The 16,424-nt window shown below is 39.4% G+C and overlaps 1 protein-coding gene across 2 annotated transcripts in view; it reads left to right on the top strand.

The window, feature by feature from the left end:
* Window positions 1–16,424, top strand: part of MSRA (methionine sulfoxide reductase A) — a 293,463-nt gene that overhangs the window by 128,665 nt on the left and 148,374 nt on the right. The window contains exon 3 of one of the 2 annotated variants that reach the window (XM_055714951.1): window positions 12,972–13,091. The exons of the other annotated variant lie outside the window; for it this stretch is intronic. Within the exon in view, the coding sequence (XP_055570926.1) occupies window positions 12,972–13,091 (120 nt within the window). The remainder of the gene's footprint in view (window positions 1–12,971; window positions 13,092–16,424) is intronic. 2 annotated transcript variants of the gene reach the window in all.

Below are 16,424 nucleotides of genomic sequence, written 5' to 3'. Positions count from 1 at the left end.
AATATTTCTGCTGCCTACAAAGTAAGCGTAGCTTTGCTTGGTTGCAGAGTTGCTATACAATGGCCATATCCAACTTCACGGTAAAGATGGGAATTTCCACCTTAGATGGCTGCTGTGCGGCCGCCATGGTGCTTTTTAACAAATGACAGTGCATTATAGATATATTATATACGTCTATAGCATATTATGAGGGGCTCCCAAAAGCCAGCTTCAAGGTTGGAGAGGCTTTTTATTTAAGCAAGAGCGTGCTACTACAGCCCTGAAAGCAGCCGGAGGCTGTATACCTGGTGATGCCCTCCAGCTTTACGTCCTGCCAGCCACTCCAGAGAGCACAGGGTGGTTAGAAGATATCTAAGAAAACCACGGGGCTGGCAAGCAAGCGGGTCATGGTCTTCGCTGTGCCTAATTGCAATGCCTTTGCCCAGTCCTCAGCGCAGCGCGGACGCTCTGCCTCAGCGTTTGTTATAGTCACTTTATTTTCAACAGCGACATAACATGGTTTGGGGAATGAGCGCACGTCAAATGTGCATAAATGGTAAATGACTAAGCATATATCTATTTGGTCTCTGTCTGTTCTTCTGGATAGAAATTGGTTTTTCTATACCAATCTTCTTTGGCATTTTCTTGAGTAATTGTCTTTTTTGGGGGGCTGGATAGGAAAGGGTTATTCTCTTTTGCAAGTGAGAACGTGCCATAATTATATTGGCTACTAACAGATGAGAAAATAACTCTTGGAAATTCTGTGTTTCCATTAAGGACAGCTGTGATTCAAAATAGATTAATTTTAATGATCTTCTAGGTACACTTAGAAGGCATTTATTAGTTTGGGCTTGTATTGGAAAAGGGTGAAGGGTATGTTTCTGCGGAGCTGGGGGAAAGAGGACTAAAGGGCTGCTTGTTGAATTGGCTTGTTATTTGAATGTAATTATTTTTTTGCTCCTGAGCAATTATAGATTGTAAGTTTAAATAATTGTCAGGGTGCCTACAGCTTTCTATTGTTGTCTAAAATGTAAGGTTATAAATAAAATAAGTAATATGAGATTACCTTTTTTCTGAATGTGTCTGTGGCAGTTAATTTAACTTGGCAAGTTATCAAAAAAGGAAAGAAAAGGTAAGATTTCTATTCCTTGCAGTAAACAAACTTTGTAAACAAGTTATTATTTTCTGCAGCATAGCCCTAGAAGTGATTCTTATTTTGCTGGTAACAAAATGTTTGTGGTGCTTTGCTTTTATAATAGTAGAATATATTTTGGTTTCCTTCTGTATATTTCAAGCTCCCTGAGGCTGCTGAGAGATTAGAGAGATTTTCACAAGACAAGGGTAAAGCTTCGCTATTATTGCAGAGATGAATTTATATGAAAGATACAGTTTCAAGAGAATCAAATGGATTACACAGCCCTGATGACATCTCTTATTTTATGTGTACATCAAGTTCTACGTGAGTAGCAGAGCACTAAAGTGTGTCAAATGACCGAGGATGATCTAAAATGAATCTCTGCGAAGTGTTGGAACGCTTAGAGCAAAGGAAGATCACGAAATGATTTGAAAGCCTCAAATCAATGACAGAACTAAAGATGTGATGCTTTGCAATGAAGCAAATAATCAGGTTGATGGTAGGACCATGTAGCTCTATCTCAATCTCTTTCACATATTATTGTACCAGAGGTTCTTTTTATCCCTAACAGACTTTAGAAAGGTAATATATTAAGAAACTACTCCCTTCTTCAAAGGAGATAGAAAGGTGGTTAGACTGAATTTATCTGTGCACAAGCTGGCATAATTTATTCTTTATTGATTGTATCCTTGGACATTCTGCTATGTTCATTCAGATTAAGGTTTAGTTCCATTTTTGTACACTTCAGAGGAGTGGAAAGAGCTTTTGATGCTTTTATTCACTCATCACATTTTCATTGATCCAATAGTTTATTTTGTAAGAAAAATTAAAAGGGGTAAATAGTTAAAGAAGTCAGAATTTTGATCATAAACCCTGCCATTTTTTTCTGTGTCCTTGGGACACTTCAGTCATCATCTTTGTGGACAAGAAATATCAGGTCCCTAACAGTATTTCGCAAGACCCCTCTTTAATTGGTTAGAAATGAAAGACATGCAATTTTAATCCAAATGTTTTGCACTTAAGGACTGATTGTGCCTACTTTGTGAACAGCACTTCTTTTCTGCAGGTCATAGCTGTTTTTGGTGCAGTATTGCTTTGTATGCGATTCAGTTGTTCCTGAATTGGGAAAATGATGCCCAATTGTTCCCAGCCATGAGCATTCCCAAGTCCCCAAACATAAAAGAAAACATGCGTTTATTGGTTTCCAGTTCCTGAATTGTACAGTTTGTGAGTGCTCTTTCATGTTTGTGGAAGTTACGGGTATGAATGGCCCTGGGAATAGAGAACCAAGCTTTTGGGGAGGTTGCTGGTTTGTTCTGCATTTGTACCCAGAACCCAGCACAATGGAATTCAGATCTGTGAGAAAGGCTTTTATGTGCTGTGGTTTTGAAAATAGCAGTACCACTAATGATATAAACAAGGCTCAGAGAGAAAATCTTTTACAGTCTGCATTCAGGCTTGAAGTCCCGAAGCCTCCTCATCTCATTTTTCCCAGTTTTACACCTGTCTAAATATAATGGAATCGATTACTTATACAATGCCAAGTAAACAGAATTAGTTCCATTTCATGAATGAAACTCAATCAAAGAACGCAATAAATTTTTATGAGATGGCAGTCTTCAAAAGTAAGACATTGAACTACTTTTGGGGTAAATTGTCTGTTTGCTGTTAAACATTTTTGATTTCTCTTTTCCCATGCCTAATCTTGACTGGTTCTATCCTCACCCTAACAAATACCAAGATCACCAGTTGGTATATCTGGCTCAACATCTTAAAGCAATCACAATGTTCCAATATTTTTTCTGTATTTTTCAAAGCAGTTCTTTATTTTGTCTTATTTTCCACGTTGCTGTATTGCAGCTATATTCCACTGACAGAAGACAAGTAAGATCAAAGTCGCTCCATTTTATCTAGACAAAATTTTACTGAAAAAGAAACTTTTTAAAGAAAACATATAGTTTTATCAAATGTTGTTTCTATTCCCCAGTAATTGTACCATGAAAAAGATATTTTAAACAAAGACCTGATAGTTGGGATCCTTTGGCATTTTTCCAAAAAGGATTCTTTGCTTTGCTTTGGGACCATTCATACATCAGTGGCGGAGTGCTTAAAGTAATAATTCATATATGGTGGTCTGTGAGAGGCTTAATTATTGTGTGCATAATGCTTTGATGTTTTTGGATGAAAGGCGCTAGATACCACTGAATTACTACCAAAGTGTTTGCTTTTTAGAGGAGGCAGAAACATGGTTCTCCAGATCCAAATGTCTGCTGCCAGCCTTCCTCCCGTGGCGTATTCCCATACTGGGGGCCTTTTGGAAGCTGGGACATAAAGCCTGTGAATTGTATGTATACGTTTGGGCCTAAAGAACCCTGCACGTCTTCCAACTCCTTTTAACCTTTCTCTCCTAATTAAGAAGATGCTGAGTGTGATTAATGCAGAACAAATAGGTGCAGAGCAGTGGTTAGGGATAAAGCCTGTACCCCAAGATGGGAATAAGGCAGAGCCACGGAAGCAGTGGGCTTTCTTCACTCTTACAAGATCTGCTTCTGTTCCTATTCATTTTCAGGAATGACTCACAGTGTTAGGATTTAGACCCAATATGAACTTTGTACTGGTTCAGGTGCAGCTCGCAGGTGGAAGTCATACTGCACAGTTGTCCTTCCAGCTCTGCCAGGTGGAGGTATCTGTCACGGGTATAGGAACATTCTGGGGCATCTCAAAGGTCAGAACATTTGGCCTCTGCGGCTTTTACGTATTCTCCTTCCAGTGTGTGATAACAACCTTTCAGATCAGCATAAATGATTTTTCCAGTGGGCTGTACTTTCCAGTTTCTGGGAATTAGAGACAAGTAGTTTTTCAACAGAAGATTTTGATGATGGAATTTTTTTATTATGTGGACTCACCAGAGAACAGTTTTATTGACCTTCAGGATAAAACTGGTTTAAATATTCCTTCTTATTGGGTGGGGAAAGAATACTGAGGCAGTCAATAAGGCCATCTTTCAGAATGTTTTAATACATTGACTTGAGTATATCCCTGCTCTCTGCTGGTTAAGATCAAAATTGCATTTAAATAGGAATATCTGAAACCCTTCATACTATAGCTGTGAAGTTTAGAGCAACTGTGGTTTGTGCCTTATTAACGTTCGTGATATTGGCTTTGGATTTATTTAAATCTGGTTGATTTTATATTATTTATAACTTGTAACATGCTTTTATGATGGATTGAGTAAACACATTTTAAGAGTAATTTTCTATCTCTCTATTGCTTCTCCCAGTTTGAGTGCTGTTGTCTTACAGGGTTTTTCAAAAGTCATACTTATACTTGTGACATGTTATGCATATTTTTCGTGCTGAAGACATGGCAGTTTTTCTTTTGACAGTAAAATATTCCTTTTCTATTATGATAGTCTGCTTTTCCTTTTACAATCATTCTAATTTGTTGTGCAGATTTTATACAAACATACATACATACACAAACATGTGCCCACACGCACTTTGAACGTCAGCAGCTACCATACAGGCATAAATGAGTTGCCTGGGCATTTGTTAATTTGAATGAACACGAGGCTTCTGCTTCTCTTATGGAATAAGAAGCAAACCCAACAGTTTCTCTGGGAATTCATGCAGTGTGAACAGAACACATCTTGGCAAAATGGTGAGCCAAGAAATTCCTCTTTAGTTGCTCTGTTAGGCAAACTGCATTTTAAATTTCTTGCCGAGGGCTTTGTTTGACTTGCCCCAGGCAAGCTGTTCAACATATTTATCAACCCTGTTGTAGCATTAGAGCCAACGCTTATCTAGGAAGATCATCCGCTTAATGCCATCTGTCAGGAGGAGTTTTATTTCTTTCAGCTGAGCTTGTTCTGTATTTCAGGGTTTTTTTTATATTCCTCCCAACCATTTCTTAGTTGATTGTTTTCCAGTGATCTGAAATATTCTGTGATTGCTCAAATATTCTGTGATTGCTGCGTGTTAAACCCCTAATGACATCAATAATACAATTTTACTTTAAATCCTGATTGATAACATTAATCCTATATGCATCCAGATGGCTTACCAAAGCACCCTACATATTACAGTGTTATGTAAAAGATGATACCGCATTTCCATCCAAATCTGGAATTCTTTCCAGATTCTCAACAAGAATTTGAACAAATTCAGAACAAAGACTCCGGGGTAATTCATGCTGTATTTTTTTTACCTTGGTGTCTATGAGGACACGGCTTTGATAATTTTAGATTTTCAGGCCCTGATCAACTGTTGTGTAAGTGCACAGGCAGTGTGAAAGTGTTCAGCAGAGCTGTATTCACTCACTTTGCTCATACAGTTCTACTTCTGGATTTGTCTCCACCATCACCATGAAGCCCAAGGGACTCGCATATTTCCCTGTTGAGAGCAAAATCTAATTCTCTGGAAGTCTGGTGCTATGGAGATACATAAAGTCAAGAAAAAATGACTGTCACCAGGCATACAACCACTGTGCATGGACTAGATACAGGCTGGATGTTCTTCTGGGTTGCCAGGACGTCCTGGTCTCCTGATTGTCCAAACTGGGAGGTCTGCTCAGTCCCGTCACAGCTTCCTTGTCGCCTGCTTGCCCATCTTCTCTGCCGGGGGAGGGCTCACGATGGTGCCTACCAAGGTCTCATCCAGACCTTTTGTGGTGAAGCCAAGGTACCCTCTTCAACCTGTGAAGTTCTAAAAATTAATGGTCCCCACCATTTCAGAGCACACAGCATAAATATCTCTTTGGCTCAGCACTTAGAAATATCAGTACTTGGACAGACTTCAATCAATCAGCTGTACCAACTGCTCTACACAATTTTTTAAAGAGAAAAACGCCAATCACACTCAGTATTTGGCGGCAGTGTATGAAATGAGCATTATTATATAGGTATGTAACTTGCTGAGGTTCAATTTATTCCTTCCAACTGGGGGAAAAAAAATAATTTCAGTTCAAAGCAGCTGAGCATTTCCTTCTCCAGATTTTATAGAGGTAACTAAATCAATCGTATTCAAAATTTGGGCCAAGTCCTATACTGGCCAAAAGAAGTGGGGATACTGGCAGCTGTGCCTTCAGCTCCCGGAGAGATGCTGGCTAGAGCAAGATGCATTGAGGTAGGCCAGTGGGATGTGCTGTTGGCTGTCCTTTACTGCTTCAATGTATAGGAGCAGCCTGTGCCCCCAGCTACTTTTGGCTGGGTACTGTAGCATTTGAGCAGCTGGCAGAATCATTGCTGCTAGGGTTTCAGAACATAAGCTGGCACAGGAGCCGGTCTCCTCTGTCTAGTGTGCTCCTGAGCTTTGGATAGATCCTGTCCTGCTACCTCCTCTGATCTGGGGTTAGGGAAGAGGTTTCCAGGGCGCTGCTGCTCTTTGTTCTCTCGGTGTACCGGCACATTTTATTTTTCAGAGTATATATTTAAAACTGACATTTCCCCCTTCTTAGTGGAATCATACCTTCCAAAATCCTGTTAACAGAAGGAGGAGCAGGATCCATATCCTTTGCCGTTCATCTTCTGCAGTGAAGCATTGCTATCAGCCTGGCATTGAAACAGCTTCTTAATCTGCTGCATGGAAAAGTGCCCTGAAGTGTGGGTGCAGGGCTTGCGGGCACTGGGCCAGGAAAGGCTTGGCACGCCAAGGAAATAATGCATTCATTCTTCAAAATATGACAAAAAAAAGAGTCTTCTGGATGTCCTGTTGGACTGCTGGGAGGGCAGGGGAGAGGGAATGCTTGTCAGTGAAGCTGGCAGGAGCGAAAGGTCGTTGGGTAGTCAAGCAGGAGTCAGGTTGTGTGTGCATCTGATGCCCAGCAGCCAAGGATATACTGCAAAGGTGAAGGACAAAGGCATTAAAAAAACCCCAACACCATATACGTGTACACGCTCGGGAGAAAATACGAAAATCAGCTGGTATATAAAAACAATACACCTGCTGTGGGGTTCTTTAAACGGAAAGCTGAGAGTCCCTGAGGCACCAGGCGCCTTCAGCAGCTACGAGCTGGGCACTGGACAGGCTGCCACAGGCGTGCTCGGCTGTGGGGCTGGCGTCAGGGTTGGGGCGCCCTTCCGAGGCACGTGTGCGGCTGGTGCCGGTGTACGAAACCGAGTCGTAAGCAGGGATTTCCATCAGGGAGCCCCTGTGGCAGCCAGGCATCGTTCAAAGGTGTGATAGGAGCGGGTGTGGAGAGGAGGATCAGAACAAAGGGCAGTAAATGTCACCTCCGCCGGATTGTGCAGGTCCTTGTGGAATGGAGAATGTCTTGGACGTTGCGTAAATTTCAAACAAGTTTTCCAGTCTGTCTTTTGGTTCTGTGTGATGCCTATCGCATGCAGTACGCAAAAGAAAGAACCTAACGATATTGCAAGCTATGAACATTATTATGAGGCTCGATAGCTTTGTAATTAGTCATTTTGCTTAGGATTCGTCGAGCTTATGCTCCAGCATAGACTTCTACAACTGAGCCCGTCATGCTGGACTCTTTGTAGTTGTGGAAGAGAAACAGGCAACTTTCAGACAACTCACTGTGTTTTGCGGGCTTTGATTCAACTTCAGTTTCAGAGACATTCAGGTTTTTGTAATGTCTGCATATGGGCTATGGCCTTGTTTCTCTCGCCTTAAAATATGCAAAATTACATTTGTGATGTCCAGGAGCATTTTGCTTGGCCTCAGGATGCCTTTCAGGAAAGGCACGTGTCTCTCCTGAGTCCTGTGTCATTTATGTCAGCCTTGTGTAGCTAGATGTCTTGGATATCCTAAGGCATCTCAAATGACCCTGGATTTCTCCATTTAGGCAAATAAATTAATCCCTGAATGTATGAGCTCCTTTTGCAGTCATTAGAGACCTAGTCAATATGTTTAATATAATCTTTAAAGCTATTCATCTCACTAAACACCTGGGGTTCAAGTCTGCTTAGTTTATCTCTGTGAGTATCTCAAAATTATTACAGATTATCTTCAACAATGGGATGCTTATCTCTCTTATCAGAGTAAGACTTTGCTGTCATTATTTTAGAAAAATACTTATACAGCTTATTTCCAGCTTATGCTAACTATTTTTTACAAATACGCAAATGATCTGGGTTGCCTATGGAAACACATGTTCCTTGGCTGAGCCTAAGGCTGTATCAAAAAGAGTTGTTCAGAAGATATATATGTTTATGGGTGCATAAAGAGAATAGTTGGAGAAAATGGATCTGGATGCTGGAAAGGAATAGGGGTACTAGCGTTTATTCCCAAATTGTATGATTAGTATTATTTATGGGGATGAATGAACCTTTAAAGATTGCCATTTGAATCTGTTTGGTTTTGAAGTTCAAAAGAAAAAGAATCTTTCAATACCTTTTGAAATTCCAATTAAGAGTCAGTCAAAACCCATCACTAAAAGAATAGTTTTTGTTTTACAAATTAGCAATTCAAAAGTGACAAATATTTTCAGTGCTTCAACACTATTCTGCAATACCCGTTATGTTCAAATAATACTTTTTCTGGAAATATGTTCCCCAGTATTTCCCCCTTTTTTTTTTTTTTTTTTACTTTGTCTTAGGAATGCCTCCGGAAGCTCTCTAACTCTAAAGCTGCACTCACTTCACCAGTACTGGGGATTATGCAAATTATTTAATGAATAGTTTAAAATCACATTCATGTTTTCTAGTTTCAAATTATAATATGGGTGGCTCATTTTGCTTTTATGTTTCTTCTCTTACTGGTTTTTGCTGTTTTTGGGGTTTTTTTCCCCCTCTGAGTTTTATTATTCAATTAATAATTTTATTTATTTATTTCTTCATTTTTCTGACTAGTAATAATTAAAGAAAGTAACTTTTTTTTGTACAACAAGAGCATGTGAAGTCTTGAACTGAGATTATTTCCCTCTTTCAGGAATCATTGTTCATGTTAAACGTGGCTTAAGGCAACCAAGTGCTCTGAAGAAGAGGCATTCCATGAACTGATGTGTCTTAACTCCAGAATATTATGTGGGGTTTTATTGTTAATATTTCTCTCCTTATGACAATTTCTCTGTACAACGTGGCACCACTTTAGCAGAATAACAAACATCAACTGCTGAATGTATTAGTACTGTGGAAAGCAATTTAGTATTGTATTGCTGTAAATTATGTCCCTTTACTAGCAGGTTGTTTTATTATGACAAAGATTTCAATTTTATCTGTTCTCATGGATGTGAGGATTTATTGTTTGTGCAAGGTGCCAGCGTACTTGAGAAATGATGAGAGTAGTTCACCAAGAGAATAAAATGTCTGTCTCTCAGAGGAAGGGGAGCAGAATGAATTCAGACATAAACTGGAAGAAGAAAAAGAGAAAGAAACCGTGATGAGCACGTAGGTCACTAGGTCAAATAAACAGGTCAGAGAGGGCTATGAGTGAGAGAATCCTAAATAATATGTATTGATCAAGGAGAGTCAGTGACCACTGCCCTGATCAGTACTTTCAGACAGTGCAATTAGGGATTTATTGAGCATTAAAATTCTTAAAATAAATAGGAAAAGAATGAGCATTTCTACTTTGTATTTGAAGTTGGGCTTGTATCTGAACTCAAACCTGATTCTGGGTTGTGTCAGTTTTGAGTTAGTCATTTGCACTGAGGTGTAAAAGCTAGGAATATGTTGTGGGGAAAATTTGCGGTCTGCCCTATTCCTTGGCATAGATGAAACGGCTCATTCACCACCCCTCCGCGTGCTTGTCCAGCCAATGTTTGTGTGTTAAATTGGCTACAGGGTCCGTTCTACAAGGGTCTCCGCATCATCTGCTGCAGGCACAGCTGGGATTTTAGGCAGCTGGAGCTCAAACTTCCCTTCGAATATTAAGGATGCACAGCACTCAAGTAGTGTTGGGCTGAAGTTTATTTTCCATGCTTTGCATACAGGTACAGATCCAAACTTAGGATCTAACAAACAACACACAAAACAAAAGCAAGCTTTGTATATACATCTCTCTATATATATGTATACAGATATAGATATAGATATACCTCCTGAGTCTGCCCACTTCTATGTGACTTCCGATGCCCTCTTCTGCTCTCTGCCTAATTCCAACCACCAGAAAACTATGGAAAGGTGCCTGCTTTTTCAGGAGAACATGCTTGGCTGAGCTCTGTCATGTGAAGCAGAGAAGAACCTAATGAATTCTGAGACCCCCAGGTTCAGACAGTCCTAAAATAAGCAAAATAGCTGGGCAGTGTTTGTAGTTAAATATCGAAATTTAAGGTAGGTGAGATTTAAGTGGATCCTGCCTTCTTCCTCTTTTGGACTTGCATGTCTATAAATACAATTTTTTCTTTTGCTGACAGAGTAAATTATGATTATCAGAAGGAACAAATTCTGTTAGACTGGATGGCCATGGAAAAGCTGTGTTCCTAACTTGTCACTATCTTGCAGTTGAATGGAATTACCTTTTTTTGGAACCTGTGATAGACTTGATAGACAATAGGCCTTTCACATAATTAAACAATTGTCTCAGTCATGATTTTGAAAAATTGTGTTTTCTCTTCTCTGTTGACTTCAGCAAAAGCAGATGCACTTTTGGAACAGATTCTTCATCACAGTCTAGTTCTGTAATGCCTCTGAAATGTCTTCATGGATAAAGCAGTATGAAGACATAGCCAAAATTTAGCTACATCTCCAAGGCTAGGGATGAGCAGTAGAGAACTGCAGACAGGAATGGTGAAGCTCGGGGGTTTTATTTTAACAAAAATTTGCCCTCCTACCCCAAGCTGTGTATGCTTCTGTTTACTTCTGAACTTTGTTACTATATGCCTGTTCAGTGTAAAAAATCAAGAATTTGCACATCACCCATGTTAAAGTATTGTTCACGAGTGTTGCCTACATGCTTCACATCACTCAGATGTGCTGTGACAGGAATTTTGGCAGGATGCATGTGGTACTTTTACAAGGAACTTGCAGACGCACCTGCGTTTGCATGCTGTTTTACACGTGTGTATGAGAAATGTGGCCAAAAATATGCTTCTAAGCAAAAAATTAAAGACTCAGAAGCTGTGTCTAAACTATGTGTTGAAAGGCCACCTTAACAGTGCACCAAGGATTGCTCCCAGCTCATGGCGCTAGGATCCCTCTCCTCTGTGACTGGACTCTTGGGGTGAGCCATGAGACACGGGCATGCGCTCTGCCCCTCATACATGCTTTGACTTCTGCGGGAAGAAAACCTGAGCGTCAGGGATTGCCAATATTCTCTAGTTACGCTCTTGATTTGGACAATGATGGGACCACAGCTGCCATTTGTACTGTGCGACATAGGCAGAGTGATGTGCAAAATATGCCTCACCCCATATCAATTGACTAGACCTGGGGGCATCATTACTGGAGAACATCTCAGGCTAAAATAGGTAAAATTGTGACATCAGGTACAGAAATACACTCTAGTTTAAATCACTCTTAGATAGGAGATGTGCAAGTGCCTGCAAAATTTCTCAAATAACAATTCTTGATTGCTGTCTACAAAACTGGGAGAGAAATTCAAGAAAGGTCCTACAGCAGTTTGCCACCAGCCTAATTTCACTGAGGAACCCAAGTAACAGCCATAGCTGTCTCTGTAGTCAAGGGAGAACGACTGTGGTGTGATCAGCAATTTATATCTTCTGTGGGCTGACTTGTCCTCAGGAGGTGCCTGCTTCTTCCCATGGTGTCCAGGAGCAGGTTAGGCTCCTAATTTATGTGGTTTGCTTGAGCACCTGAATTAGAAGGAGAAATCTGGGTCATTACTTCTGTAATTTTTGATGAATTCCAACTTTAATTTGAAATTAATCTCTGAAGTTTCCAAAAAAAACCCCAAACACCCCACCTTTTTGAGCCATCATAGTTGATAGAAGGGACTGCTTTGCTCTTCTAGTTGAAGCAACATTTCTGTATTTTTTTAACCTGTCATAACTGCGGCATCATCAGTAGAAAACCCACTGTGGATCATTGATTTCTAAGTGTATTTAGTATTTAGCTTATTTTTTACTGCCTTTTATTTCAAGTGTTTTAGCAAGGGAATAATAAAAGGGAGTATGTTATCACTGAAAGGGAAAATACATCGTCTATAATCAGGGATAAGCTAAACAATAGTAGAGTATACCTGACGTTTCAGCTCTAGAGAGTCCTCCAAATTGGAGCTAAATGTCGCTTAACTGTTTAAGCCATCAGAGAATTGTGAATGTTAGTCTTGTTTGTTCCTTCACCTCGCTTTCATACAATGTGCTTAATTCCTATTACCAGGAGTTTTTTGCTAAATTACACCTGTTGACGGTCAGATGTTCTTTGATAATTGGCCATGGGGGTGAATAACTACCAAAATTTTGTGTGAACATCAAATATCTGCATACATAAATCCTTAAACTAAAGCATTTTTCCTCCTGTATAGCATATAATTTAATCCATTATTACTGCCGCCTTTAAAGATTGCGTATGCCTGAAAGCAGAAAATTAAATAAATGTTTGCCATTAATACAAATTATTGTGTTTTGACAGCTTGCTAATCAATTAAAGTGAAAATGGTGCCTCACAAATAGTGCAATTGCCTTTCAAGTTTGTTTGGGTTTTTTTTTTTGATGTGCATGAAAATTCTCCTTGTTTGGGCCTTTGAACCGTTATAAGATTTGTCCTCTGTGGTATCTTGATATTCAGAAGCATAAATAAAGCTTTATTTGGGTTCTGGTCTGTTGCAGAATGGATTTCTTAGTATAGTTACCCTATGCATAATCTTAGGAAACATTTGACTATCATGTGCTGCCTATAGATGTTACTTCCACTATGGACTGTTAACAATTAAGCTGCCAGTGAGTGATTTAGTATTGAGCAGAGTTTGACATAATGATTTGCACTTTATGCAATATTCAGGTATGGGCTGTTTCTGGGGAGCTGAGAGGACATTTTGGAGACAGAAGGGAGTCTACTCCACTCAGGTGGGTTACGCAGGAGGGTATACTCCAAATCCTACCTACAAAGAAGTCTGTTCAGGTAAGTCTTCCTCTTTGGTTTTTAAGGAGTGTGAGTGGAATGCTGTCAGATTACAGGTGACAATGAAGAGTAAAAAGAGTGACTGCAGTGATTAGAGTGATTTGATATTTAGTCAGCCTTGGTATTAGCCTTGCATACTGAACTGTAATGAAATATATGGTATGCCCCTCCCATTGTTATCTCCAAATAATTAATGAATTAATGTATGTACAGATATTCTGAGAGGAAAAGAATACCTTCAGGAAATGAATTCTTTTTCAAATATGCCAATGTGTTCTTTAGAAAAAGCATGGGGTTTGATTTTACTTTTGCCCTGTACCTGAGTATGAACAAAAATCAGAAAGCACACATTCTTTCTTTTTCTTTCCATGTAACCAAGAGGTCATATAGAGAAGTCTAGATTTCTCATTTGTGTTATTATTAATAATTCCTTAAATTTTTGTACAGTTCAGTGCACAGCATTCTATCATTTCTATATCAAACCCTTGCATTTATTTTTCATTGCACTCTTGTACTAATCCTTCTACAGTACTAATAACGTGATCCAGTTTCTTTCTGTGATCTAAACCAGAGAACCACTGGCAGCCAACTGACTAATGTTGCTGTTAAAGCAAATTCCTGCTTTCCTATACTCCTTGGTGGGGAACACCTTGGAGGTTTTCTTTTCGTTTTGTTTTCTTGCTAACGCTTTTTATGCCAAATGCTGAAGTTGATGCACTGTTGTAACTGACAGTAGGTCACAGGGATTTAATAAAAAGGGTGTAAAAAGTTCAGTGGCACAAACAATGGACACTTTAGCAACGGTGCAGAAGTGTAGTAAGACATCCAAAAAACCAGAAACCATCTGGAAATAGTAAAAAATGTGGAAAGAGGTGTTTTAAGGTGGTGTAGGGTAGAACAGGATAGACTATTTCAGTTGGAAGGGACCTACAAGGATCATCTAGTTCAACTACCTGACCATTTCAGGGCTGACCAAGAGTTCAAGTGTTTTATTAAGGGCATTGTCCAAATGCCTGTATTTTATAGACAATACTGTACTAATTGAAAATTGCCTTATACGTGCTAAAACCCCCATATAGATTAGGGATAATTTCTGTTGGGAACATGCAGCAGTAGGCATGCTCCTGAGTGCAGGTGTTCAGTGTATATAAATGTAAGCTATAGAACAAAAATAAAAGGATAACATGCCTTTAGCATTAACTGATGGATAGATACCCAGAACTCCTGCATCGCATGGCAATGAGAAGCATCATCTATGGCAGGATCAGTGATGCCTGTCTTGTTTATCCAAATTATTCATTACTTCTGAATACTCTGCAGTCTTGTATTTTGTACTTTCATCATTTGCCTGCATTATCTGTAAGTTTTATATGCATATATGGTCCAAAAGCTATCTGGTAATTATTGTCCACTCTGTTTAATGGCCTGGGTATTAAATAATTAGATTATTTACGTAGGATAGGGATGTGCAGCACAACTTCTCTTTCCCAACAGAGTCACAGCTCCTGTACACTGAGGGTCGTTATGATGGACTGTTGAGTGGTTCCCCTAAGATACTGAGTGCTGGCTGTTGGCCAAGGGGAGATACAATCAGAGGAAAAGATGGTGTAGCCAGGAAAGTAGAAAAAATGTACCATCCTTTCAATTCTGTGCAGTATAAGCTAGTTTTATATTTCAGAATAGCTCCATAGTATTGTGAGCTTTGCATTTGATTGAGATAAAAAAGCTTTTTGTAGCTACTTTATGTGCTGTATTTTATTAATAGTGAAAAAAAAAATGGTAATTAAATAATAAGAATGCTGGAATAAAGAAATGGGAAAAATCTTTGAAGTCTATTTTCGGATAGTTTTTTTAGTTAGATTTGTAGTGCAAAAACACAGCTGAGGTTATTTTTCTAGTGCTTGTTTTTATACACATTTGCATTATAGATGTTTATATGCCTCCAGATGCTGGACACTGGAGGATTTTTTTGCTCAGAGATATCCAGAAGCATAAGCACATATTTCATAGCCTTGTCTGTGTGAACATAAATGGGATACGTATGTGCTGCATGCTTCTGTTCCTAGCTGTGTAGCTGAGCTGAGTTGGAGAATTTACTGATTTCTACATGCTATGGTTTTTCTACTTAGCTTCCTCTAGCCCTGTATTATTCTGATCTTACTCTGATTATTATTTTTTTTGGCAGGTATTATTTTATCTTTAAACTTACTTTTGGGAAGTGTCTTTAAAGAGAGTTCCCAGTACCTCTGCATAGATATTGCTGTCTGACTGCTTCTAATTGCCATAGTTTTCACTAGGAAGAACAATTCTTTTGAAATAATAGACTTCACTTATGCACTGTGTGATTGCCACTTGCTTTTTCCTCTGTTCTGGCAGGATCATATCTATGGTAAACATTTAACAGTCATGTCCTCTAAATCTAGCTCTCGAAAGGACATCAGAGCCATCTAAACAGTCCAGCAAGTCTTTGAGCTTTGCTTTCAGCCCATGCTGAACTGTGCAGGAGAGTTATTTTAACCCAACACTTTTCTGGCACTCTACTCAGAAGAAAACAAGCAAAAGTTCATTGGAGGAAACATTTAACACTTCTTCTAAAAGCACATTGTCAGCTAGGCCTCAGGCAAAATGGTGTGGATTTACTCTTTTGTCCATGCTCAGGTCACTCAAAACACATCAGACGATGGTGTTTTTTTGATTCGGTTGCCTAAATGTAGGATTTCATGCCATTTGAGATGCCTGGGAATATGCCACGTGCCACGCTATAGTCACATCTGGCAGTTTTTCGTGGATGACCCAGCTGCCCTTGGACATCTCCAAAGTAACTGGATGCTTATATGTGAACAACTAATTAAAATCTAAGGTATCTATATGTACATTTACTATCCATGATTCTATTGGAGCTAAAGACACAGGCCATGCACTGTTAATTTATGTGCATATGCACTGCCTACATCTCATGGAGGCAGGGGAACGTGTGGCTGCTGAGGCATAAGATTTTCCAATCTCTTGTTCTTGGAGATTCTTGGATGCGTGCGCTGTTTTTGATCAGGTATCGATCATCTGATCCATACACATTATATATCATAGAACATAAAAATGTAGAATGGTTTGGGTTGGAAGGGACTTTTAAAGATCATCTGGTTCCACCCTCCCCCTGCTGTGGGCAAGGATGTCTTTCACTAGATCGAGTTCCTCAAAGCCTCCAACCTGACCTTGAATACTTCCAGTGCCACGACATCCACAAATTTTCTGGGCGACCTGTTCCAGTTTCTGACCACCCTGACTGTAAAAAATTTCTTCCTTATATCTAATCTAAATCTACCCTCTTTCAGT

The sequence above is a fragment of the Falco cherrug genome, chromosome 6 (assembly GCF_023634085.1).
Source record: "Falco cherrug isolate bFalChe1 chromosome 6, bFalChe1.pri, whole genome shotgun sequence".
Lineage (NCBI taxonomy): Eukaryota > Metazoa > Chordata > Aves > Falconiformes > Falconidae > Falco > Falco cherrug.
The sequence above is the reverse complement of the archived record's forward strand: the minus strand, read 5'-3'. Positions and strand labels throughout refer to the sequence as shown.